The sequence below is a fragment of the Phalacrocorax carbo genome, chromosome 6 (assembly GCF_963921805.1).
Source record: "Phalacrocorax carbo chromosome 6, bPhaCar2.1, whole genome shotgun sequence".
NCBI classification, from domain to species: domain Eukaryota; kingdom Metazoa; phylum Chordata; class Aves; order Suliformes; family Phalacrocoracidae; genus Phalacrocorax; species Phalacrocorax carbo.
Genome location: NC_087518.1, coordinates 59,411,180 through 59,421,768, shown reverse-complemented (window position 1 = coordinate 59,421,768; position 10,589 = coordinate 59,411,180). Strand labels below are relative to the sequence as shown.

Genomic DNA, 10,589 nt, shown 5'->3' with positions numbered 1-10,589 from the left:
CCTGGCTAGACTTTAACGGCCAAGATTGTGATATAGGTTGTGTTGAAGTACCTCAATATTCTCTTTCCAGAAACCTGAAGCATTTTAAAGTAAAGATCTGGCTGAGGACCTAAAATCCGTCTGGCAAAACCTTACAGCATTTCAGTTTCCAGCAAGATACTGATCACGTTTTCTTACGCTGTACATGCATAAGCCTTTTCTTGGTTTTGATACTTGTCAGATCCATCACATAGTATAAGGAGAGAGCCTCTGCATCTTTTCAAGCCTTATACTCTGCTGACATATAATTTTTCAAATATTTTAACTGGGAATAGCTCAATTCTGAAAACTATAATTTAAAATACATGCTATTTTAATATTTTAAAGATACTTGTGGGTTTTTTTTCTTTATAGAAGTAAAAATTCATCTCTGCGTACATTTAAAACAGTAGAAAATTAGACTTCCTTTCTCTCAGGAAGCCATTTAAAAATAACATAGAACAGATTTGTAAAACCTGTTTAACCCAGTCTGTTTTCTACTGTGCCTGAAGTCCTGTATGTGCTACACATGAAAGACTCGTTAAGAAGAGCTTTTGCTACTGTTTCATTAAATAAGCCTCAGTGCATAAAATAACATCCAATGTATGTATTTGAGACACTGCATATTAGGAAAATTACCCACCTCCTTAAAAACTTAAGAAACTCTCAAATAGTCTAAAACCCTCCATGCATTTGATATCTCAAACAGTAAAAATTAAAAATCTTAGTAGGTTGCTTTAGTTGCTTTTCTAGTATACATAAAGAAAGAGGTATGATCTCATGGTTTGAGTATGAAACTGGAAATCAAAATGCTTTAGATAATGATTTGCCAAACCACACTACGGGAACTAACCAAATCGTACCAGTCTTCCCTCAGTACAATGGACAGAATTTAATTTACACTGAATTGATCAAATCTATTCAGTTAACAAAGAATAGATGAGATATTTGGCTGCTGGGAGTGAGTTTTAGAGAGCAGTAATACTTGCCAAAATCAAATGAAATGGCATTGCTAGTTACTGAGAAACTCATGACTTCAGAATCTTTACTACTGGACAACTTAGTCTTGCTAGAGAATGGTATCAGGTAAAATATGAACATTTTAGAGTAAAAATATACACTTTAGAGTAAAAACTGACATTCAGAAAGACACTTTATTTCAGGCCCCAAGCAACATGAACTTTTTCTTTCATCAGCAGTCTAGCATTGATAGTCAAATAAATGGAGAAGGAAAAGTTAGCAGGATATTAAGTATGTGCTGTCCTCACACATTCAAATCTGTGTTTGCTATGCTTTTTAGAGAAACATCTTTATGTAAGCTTTCAAAGCAAAATTAATCATGCTTTCTAGCAGGCCATGATGAAAAACCACTACCATGAGAGAGAAAACCCAAAACTTTGAAAAAGAGGGACAGCAAAACAGGATCTAACTAGAAGACTATTATTTTAACATAATTTCTTCCCCATCTCTCATGCTAGCCATGCAATTATCACAATTAACTCCACATTCCTTTGAAAAAGTTATCAATGCATAAATGTCAAAAAATTATCAATTCTTAATGTATGAATTGCCTTCTCCTTCTTGCAGGAGGATGGCTACTTCTGGCAACCTCTGCAGAAAAGCTTTAACATTGTTTACCAAATTAGTCCTTTTATCTTCCATGGGCATCTGCAGTCAGCTACTGCTTTCGTCAGAGTCCAGTGTTTTCATTTTATTTTAAGAGAGGAGGCACAAACTCAGAGAAAAGTGCTCTAAGTCCTGCAGTTTCAAATTCCTTTTGTAGCTCATCCAGCGTTGAAAATTCTTTGACTTCAAACGTCTGAAACCTACATTGTACAAGGGAAACTCATGAATATGCCTAGATTTGTCAGAATGTAATTACCAATTCCGTTACTTTTCTATCCACAACAGTACTAAATTATACCTTTTATGCTGCGACTGCACTTTTGTCTCACACAGTACGCTCATCATTTTCTCTTTGCATTTCTTTCCGCTTGAGTCCACATCTACCTTAGAAGTTTTCTGAAGAATCAAGTACTCCTAAATGACAAAAAAGAACAAAATATCAGATGTCATCTAGTATCTTTGAAGTTTAGTAAAATGCAAAAATCTATATAAAACATAGATTTTTCAGAACACAGCAATCAAACTTTGCAAGTGCCCATCCCAAAAAGCGCATGACTGTTTCTATTCACCAGCTTGAAGTTAAGCGCAGTCTTAAATGATCTAGAGAACATGAGTTTAAAAAGCCAAAACATTCTGCTCCAATATCACTACAAAAGCCTGCCTAATGCAGCAGGAGTTCATAGGTACAGAGAAGAAGTTCAAAGCCCAGGTGTGTGCTAGGAGCACCATGTGGTCTAGGTGTAGGAAAGAGATGCTTAGTAATAAGCTAGAAATATGTCTGTTACTACTTTCTCACCACAAATTTTCTGTTTTCTGGGGCATTTGGGAAATACAGGAGACTAAACCTAGGCATATTACAGTCAGGAAACACAGGGAATACAGGTGTATAATTATAGCAGGAAGCAAAGCAATACAGGCCACAGGTCTACAGGTATCACTGGTTTCTTTCTCATAGAATACCTTCTTTTTCTTAAATACAGAATAAAGTTGTTGGGCCTTCCTACTCTCCTAATGATGAATCTGCTTCCAAAATTGTTCATCTTAGAAAAACACACACAAAATATTCAGACACATAGGTTTCAGTGGTAAATCGATAGAACTAGTCAACATTCATTGTTCCTGCACCTTAATGTTGCTCCTGTCACCCTGAAGAAGAATCAATATTATCTTGCCCATGAACATCAGTCTTCCAGTCAGCCTTAGATCCGAAGCCCATTTTTCCACAGTTTTGACGTATTTTGCCTTTGCTCTCATGTGATCTAAATGCAAAAGGAGCATCCAGATACCATCCTCTGTACTTGTTCCTTTTGACAAAGTAGTTTTTTCATCGCAAACTGTTGCTGATTGCTTAACGACGTACTTAAGATGCTGCTGTATCCAAAGAATCAGATCATGTACCATGGGTTCAGAAAGATGCTTCTTTGCTTGCTCAAGTAGTTTATATTTCACGTCCATACATTGGGCCCTCGTAAGCTGGTCTGAGTTAACAGAAATATCTGGTAGAATTGATGGATAATTGACTGGTAAACGAAATAACAACTTTAAAAGTACATCTGTATCCAGCAGTTCTTTCACGCTGATTTGAATTGTAAATGTGATTCCATGCGTCTCTGGAAAGGATTAAAAAATAAACATTAATAGTTCACTTAAGTTGAAGTACACAGATTATGAAGTCATGTTATTTTCTTGAACAATTCAACTAAAATTACTGCCATTCTATATAAAATAAGCGGTGTGGGGTTTTTATGTGGGGTGCAGGGTTGCAAGCAATGGCTCAAGCTATACTTGCAGGGAATCCTGAAATGAAACACTTCCATAGCATACTAGAAGGAAAGTTATTAACACATTCTAAAAAGCATTCACACCTTTTGGTTCTTTCAAAGTCTAGTCAAGCCCGTAATAAAAAATCGTCTCTCTTAGAAACACATAATTCAGCTTCTACAGCTCAACAGCAGCAGCAAGGACAACTGAAAATAGAGACTTTTGTGGATGGACATGGGACTGCTCCGCGAGGGATCTGTAAGACTTCTAACATCAACACCAGCACAAGGCAAGCAGACTTAGTACTGAATATTTTCTAAGACAACCATACAAAAGCATTCCCACACTAAAGAGAGACTTGAAAAGAAAAAAAGTCAGATTCTTTGTCCCCTACAACTTCAGAGAAAATATGCTTGTTTTCTGCCCACTTCTCTACAAGTTAGATCGACAAAATGAAACCATCTCTGTTGTACATCTGAACCTCAACACTACTTACATATATCTCTGCGCATACTTATATAAATGTATGTGTATATATCTGCATATCTACTCAAAACCTGTTGTTGGTCTGCTTTAGACTAGAACTATTTCCAGATCAAAAAGGATACATACAGTATGTAGCAGGAAGGACAAAAGACCACATCCTCCTGATAAATCACATAATCAAAGATGTAAAATATGAACATTAGGTACAGTAATTCCTGCAATAAAACCTTCTTGACTAAAACATGTTTCACAGAAAAACAATACAAAATTTCATAAAGTAAAAAGCGGGGACAAAGACCTAGCCTACTTTTACACCTCTGCCACGAAGAAAGAGGGTATGAGATAAAAGATGATCTTCTTCAGATGTTCTCTGCTTCACCCCTTTGATGCATTCTATGCATTTCACCCCTTTTCTTTAAAAAATGGCTAAAATGTCAGGTTGATTCATTCTATGAGGGCAGGAGAAGCCAGGTTTGAAAGGCAGATTAGAGCAGAGACAAGTTTCAGAGGAGCTCTTTTGAAGTCACTTGCCTTCTTCCCCCCCCCGCCCCCACCTTATCTTACCTTCCCTTACATGACAGTCAGTTGAATTATGTTTGATTAGTATTGCTGACACTGGTAACCAACCTAAGTGCCGTCTATGATTTTATATTTGAACCTTCTAAGTAAGTGAAAGAACCTGAAAGTGACTTGGACAGACAGAAGCGCTTTAGAGAGCTTAGCCAAGGGCTTGTTTCCAAACCTCCTTCCTGGGTCATACAAAGAACTCTCTAGGTCAGAGCAGTCACAGAATAAAATAAACTCTAGCACTCTATGAAGAAGTTTCCAAACATCTACAAACCATCACTACCTGAACAGAGCCAAATCCGGTGCTGAAAGTAGTAGACGTAAATCCAGTTAATTAACTGAAATTACACCCAACTGTGCCCATACCTACAAGCACTGTGTCAAAGCCTCGTTCTCTGCCAACAGGAGCTGGTCTCCAGTCTTCTAAGACCCCAACAAAAGGTTCAAACCTTTAAGGTAAGTTTATTCCTAAGAACCACACCAGCCTTGGAAGAAACTCCAATCTCCACAGCGTCCATCTGGCAGCATGCAGCCCTCACTCACAGGCAGCAGCTACGCAGGAGGACTTCAAGCCTTCCCATTCCAAACTCTGCCTTCTGCTGCCCTGACAAGCACTTCTTACTGGGCACCAGGAATGCTAGCTCCTCTGCCATTATGCTAGGCTCAGTACACATAACCACACACACAAGAAAAAAACCTACACTGCCCCTCCTGGGACACCCAGCACCCTCTTGGCTGCCATGGAGGGTCTCCGCACATGCCTGAGCATCGCACCGCCCACAGACAGTGCCTGACAACCCACCAGCCGCCCCTTACACCGGGCAGCCCCACCAGGTACATGGCCAGCTGCATTTCACTGAATGTTATTAACATTATTATATTCCTGCCTGTGAATCACTTCATTTTGAACTATGTTCCCGAGAAATTTTGAAATGCACAGCCTAAAAATGAGTTGAAGACTACTACTCTATTGCCAGCTTAATTACAGTGACAGAAAAACATGTTACCTTTCTGATAATCCTCCCAGAATTTTTTCACTAGCTTGTCATAACAGATCTCACTAACTCAGAAGTAACCGGGGGATAAATAGACAGGCCAACCTTGCGCCTTCAGCAAGGGCCTCCTGCTGCACTGATCATATTCTTAAGCCTGTAACAATCTCACACCTTTCCCTGTGGCGACGAACTAATCCGAAGGAAGCGGCGCAACCTCGCATCCCAAGGTGTATCACCCTGAGCCATCGCAAAAAGCCCAGCCGTGCTCATTTACATCTGCTTCAGACTTACTTTTAAAAAGGAGAATCGGTTCAGAACGTTTGTAGGGCTACAGCATCTAAAGTTTATTTAAACATTCCAGCATCCATTTTCTGCACCAGCGCTGCAGACGGCTGGCAGAACAAAGAGCAAACCACCAGCGCCCTGCATAACGAGGCTCTGAAGAAATATTTCCTTTGTTTGCACACGCTACAAGGTCTGAGTTGTCCTCACAGCAAAATGGTGATTATTTCTGAAATAAAAGGTTGGGTATGGCCGTTCTGATGGCATTTAATGTGCTAATAGGACTAAACTCAATACATTTTAACTCATTTTCCCCCATAGCTGCATGCTTATCAGTATATTTAGCTCTAGCATACTTAAGAAAAAATCTGATGTTCCATGTCACCCAGACAGATATCCCCCTCCTCTCCTGCCCAAAGGCATTTTATGCAACACATGCAGTCTATTTTTAAATTCAGAAAATGGCACCTAACAACGTACAAGCTTAGAATATATAAATATATTTTTATAGCAAGCTTGGTGAGCAAACCAGAAGAGAACAGATTAACAAGTAAATTATGGATTTCTATCTGTAACGCTAATCTTTGTAGATAGATACGTAAGGTAAAGAAAGAGATGCTGTAATTAGTTTATTTAAATTCATCAACACACTGGTTTTGATAAAAATATATTTTACATTCTGAATACTTCATTGTTAAACTCCAGAAAGCCGAAGTTTTTAGCACACCAAGAGACCTGCAAAAGCATTTTCGTACATTCCTCAAAACCATAAATCCCCGGTGGCTTCCTTTTTGATCCTGTGGATCTACATGCAAATTACTCTTAATGTATTAGAGATAGCATAACATAAAGGTCTTACTGGAAGTTACTTCTGTGAAACCTTTTGTCAATGACAATTTACATGGTTTGAAAAGATAAAGCAAATGTAAACTAATGAATACAGCAAAAGTTAATTGTATACCAACTAAAGGATTCTGTAGCTCCAATGTAAAAGGGAAGTAAATTCCCAAAGCAAGGAAACTACCAATAACCGTTGTTGTAAATAACCTTTTCAATTCCAGCAGAAGACGATGGAAATCAACCAGATATGCATGATCCTAACATAACATGGACCCAGCCTGGCTAAAGGTCCTGCAAGGTCACATAACATCAATATGAATATAATAGCCTGTTCCCCTTGTGCACTTGTGGCACTTCCCTTCACGTTCCAGGAAGGTTTCTAAGCCTTTTAGATCCCGGTAACTTAAAAACACAAAACCATTTTTCTGTATATGAAGCACAGAGAAGGAGGTGCCTATATTTCTCTAACAGATTTGGAGGAACAGACATGCATATGCAACATTCAGATACATTCACATTTTTTTAAAATAAACGTCTGTTAAGCCTGGATACTGTATTTTCAAAGTATGCCTGAAATAACATTGCTGAATTTGTCAAGAAAACAAAACTCCGTTGAAACCTTTCATCGATCATATTTTAAAAATACAACCCTATATATCAGTCAAAAAATAAAATGGCAGAATTACCTGCCTACCCTGGAGCAAGAGGTGTGTCGTGCAAATCTAGACACAAAACAATTCTGCTTTTAGATTAACCCAGTTAATTGTGCTCCATAGAGATACTAATGTCTTCATCCCTCTGAGGCTGTCTACACACGAAGCCCTCTTTTCAAATAACCACTTGCTGTTCTATGCGAATCTATTTCAGCAACTATTTTCAAATAAAAATTTGAGGTTTACTCAATTAATTTCTTAGTAACTTTTTGGTTAAAGTGAGTCACTCAAGGGCGACCACATGTAATTTCACACTAAAGCAGCACACAGTCACGGAACGGTTGAGGTTGACAGGGACCTCAGAGGTCATCTTGTCCAACCTCCCCGCTCAAGCAGGGCCACCTACAGCAGGCTGCCCAGGGCAACATCCGCATGGCTCCTAAATATCTCTAAGGATGGAGACTCCACAACCTCTCTGGGCAACCTGTTAACAGTGCTCGGTCACCCCCACGGTAAAAAAGTATTTCCTTATCAATCCCAGGTCTTTGCGGCTCAATATGCAGACAAAACCTGACAGGACGCCACTGGCTTCATTTTTAATAGCATTTCCCAAGACTTTACTGCAGTCCAACCAGCACGAAGCTGCTTGCTGTTTGTCGCTATGCCGGGGAGCTGGGCAGCACACTGCAATAGCTCCCAGGACACCAGCAACAGTGATACAGAATATATGCATATTCTCTGTGTATGTATGTGTCTCTTAACAAATATATGAGAGATTTGTCACGTCTGTGGTAGGCGCTAAGCAAAATTCACTTACACTCTGGATCTGAACAGACATGAAACACTTGCATATCCTGCCTGACACTTGTTTTAAGCCTGATAGTAACGGCTGTTGTGCACTGGAACTACTGAAATTTAGGCTCCCTTGCTGAAGGGGCACCTTTACAGCACTCGAACAGCACAGACTGATAAAATTAGTATCTTAAAATTATGTTCTGATCAGCGGCCACCATGGCTGGTGCAGAAAACGTGGCATACAGGTGTCCACAGCTAGTGCTTCACCATCCAGCAGCTGATGGGAGCAGGCACTACAAACCTCACCTTCCCACCTGCAGCAAACGTGAAAGATTAGCCTTAGTACCCTGGAAAACCTAGTTACACATGTATTGCTGAAGCTGGAGAACATTCAGCACATCGTAAGGCCCAGATTATTACCTTACCCCCGGAAAAAGAGAGAGGTGACCCACGGCTTCTCATGCATAGCAACAGCTGCACCCCTATTAAATATAACAGGATAAATACTCGATCTTCTTACAGGTATGAGCTGCACCTACTTATTTATGTGAAGAGCAGTCAGCCCACTCCCACTGCTGCCCTTCGCCTACTGCAAGTTTCTGCACGCGCTGCAAACAGCTGGAATTAAGAAGGCCGCTAATTATAAACGATTTGTCCCCCACAAAGGGGCCAGCAGCGAAGACATGCGGCAGGACGGTGCCAGGCGAGAAGGCACCCACCCTCGCCCTGCTGCTAATAGCGAGGGATGAAGCCGGCGCTGCTCAGAGCCCCCCATTCCGCGGCCCCGGAGCGCCTCCTCCCGGGGCCGGGCCGGGCCGGGCCGGGCCGGGCCATCCCCGGCTGAGGCACAGGAGCGCGGCCGCCTTCACCTGAGACCGCCAGCACTTCGCAGGCGTCCGGCTCGCAGTAGATGGCGGCGAGAGCCGAGAGCTCCTCCAGCGCCAGCTCCGACATGGCGGCGGCTGAAGGGGGTGCCGCCGCCGCTGCCACCCCGACCCGCGCCTCAGGGAGGGTACAGCTACCGGCGGGGCCCCTCCGGCGGCCTCGCCCGGCGCTGCCCCTCGGTTCGGGCAGCCGCCGTGACGAGCAGCCCGGCAGCCTCCGAGGCAGGGAGCGGCAACGGGCAGCCTCAGAGACGGTGGCGAGAGCCTCTCGCGCTCGGCGCCGAACAAAATGGCCGCCCGCCGTAACGGCGGCGGCGCCCGGCGCGGCCCGCGCTGCCCCGCTCCCTGTTCCGAGCCGTGTGACTGAGGCGTTCGACGGCCAAGGGTACCATTAGCTCCCAGGTATAATCCTCTCAAAAGAAATACTCAATCTCTTCCGTTATTACAAAATCACTTTTAAATGCAAGGGACGGGTGGTTTACTTTTTCAGGAGACTACATTGTGCTATTTTTAATCCCCTAAATGGCATTGAAATAACAAGAAACGAAGAGAGCGGAGCTGGGAATGAGGGAAATAACGTGAAGGGAAAGACGACAGGAGCTGTCAGAAGTACTGCCAGGTAGTAGTCCATGCAGCTGTCAGAAGGCTCAGGTGGAAATTAGCCTTAAAAGTGCCTCATTCTATTATTAAGAACTTTCTTGCCCCCTGGTCTTTCCCCCTTCTCCTCATCCACTTTGCATATTCCATTTTCCGTGTTTAAATAAAAAAGTCGATGTAAATGTCTTTTAAATTGACACTATCGCAAGACATTGAGGTCCCTATGAATAAGTTACTGCACTCTGACATTTGGAAGTCATCAAATGAGACAGTATAATGTCAGCTTGATATTTTTCACACTATGAAAATATCAGCTTCATGTCAAAGAACTAAATTCCATCTTAATGTAATAAATTTTCTCGTAGTCGCAGACTAGTGAAAATGCTAAATATTTAAATTTGAAATGAACTTCTACAGTTACAATCTGGCCTTCATATTCCATTATTATTAAATTGGAAGACAAGATCTTATTTTTCCTCTTTTTTTACTTATAATTTCTTCAAACATTGCAGTGTTTGATAGAATAACATTAGCCATATTCATTTCTCTAAATGGATGCTTTCCCATCAACGTGTGGCAAATAAAAAAAAAAATCTTGCTTTTTACAGTCAGCCTATATTAAACCAGCTCCAGCATCCTGTCATAAATCGATACGCCACTGATGATACCAGTATTTTCCACTTTGCGTGACAAGGCAAACAGAATGCAGCCTTTCATACGTAGGTAAGATTAATCTTCCTGGTGTTATTTGCAAAAGTAGTATCCTTTGCTTTCCACTCACTGTAATTATGGCCCAAATCAATTAGGTGTTCAGTCGACAACAACTGGTGATTATATATAAAAGTATGCATTTAATCCTATTTTCCTCTAACCTGTGTGGCAAACGAGGAGGAGGAGTAGACGGACATTTGGAAAAAAATATGTCAATTTGGAACATGCATCTACATTTTTTTTAACCACCATTTCCATGCCAGCCACCCTGCCATCCCAGCTACCGCAACTGTAAGTAGTCTTGAAAGCATGTACTCTAAAAGGTGTTGAAGGACCACTAGGAAGAGCCTAAAAATCACAGCAGCTGCCCATTT

The 10,589-nt window shown here is 41.3% G+C and overlaps 1 protein-coding gene across 2 annotated transcripts; it reads right to left on the bottom strand.

Moving 5' to 3' along the window:
* Positions 1–1,153: 1,153 nt before the first annotated feature.
* RWDD3 (RWD domain containing 3) lies at positions 1,154–9,221 on the bottom strand. 2 transcript variants are annotated; one of them, XM_064455553.1, is made up of 4 exons: positions 8,893–9,221; positions 2,770–3,254; positions 1,943–2,058; positions 1,154–1,844 (listed from the first exon to the last, which is right to left on the bottom strand). In XM_064455553.1, the coding sequence occupies exons 1-4, from the start codon at positions 8,975–8,977 to the stop codon at positions 1,730–1,732; spliced, it is 801 nt and encodes a 266-aa protein (XP_064311623.1). In that variant the 5' UTR covers positions 8,978–9,221; the 3' UTR covers positions 1,154–1,729. The 2 variants fall into 2 exon arrangements, with proteins under 2 accessions (XP_064311623.1, XP_064311624.1); XM_064455554.1 differs by lacking the exon at positions 8,893–9,221 and adding an exon at positions 8,449–8,500.
* Between the last annotated feature and the right edge of the window lie 1,368 nt (positions 9,222–10,589).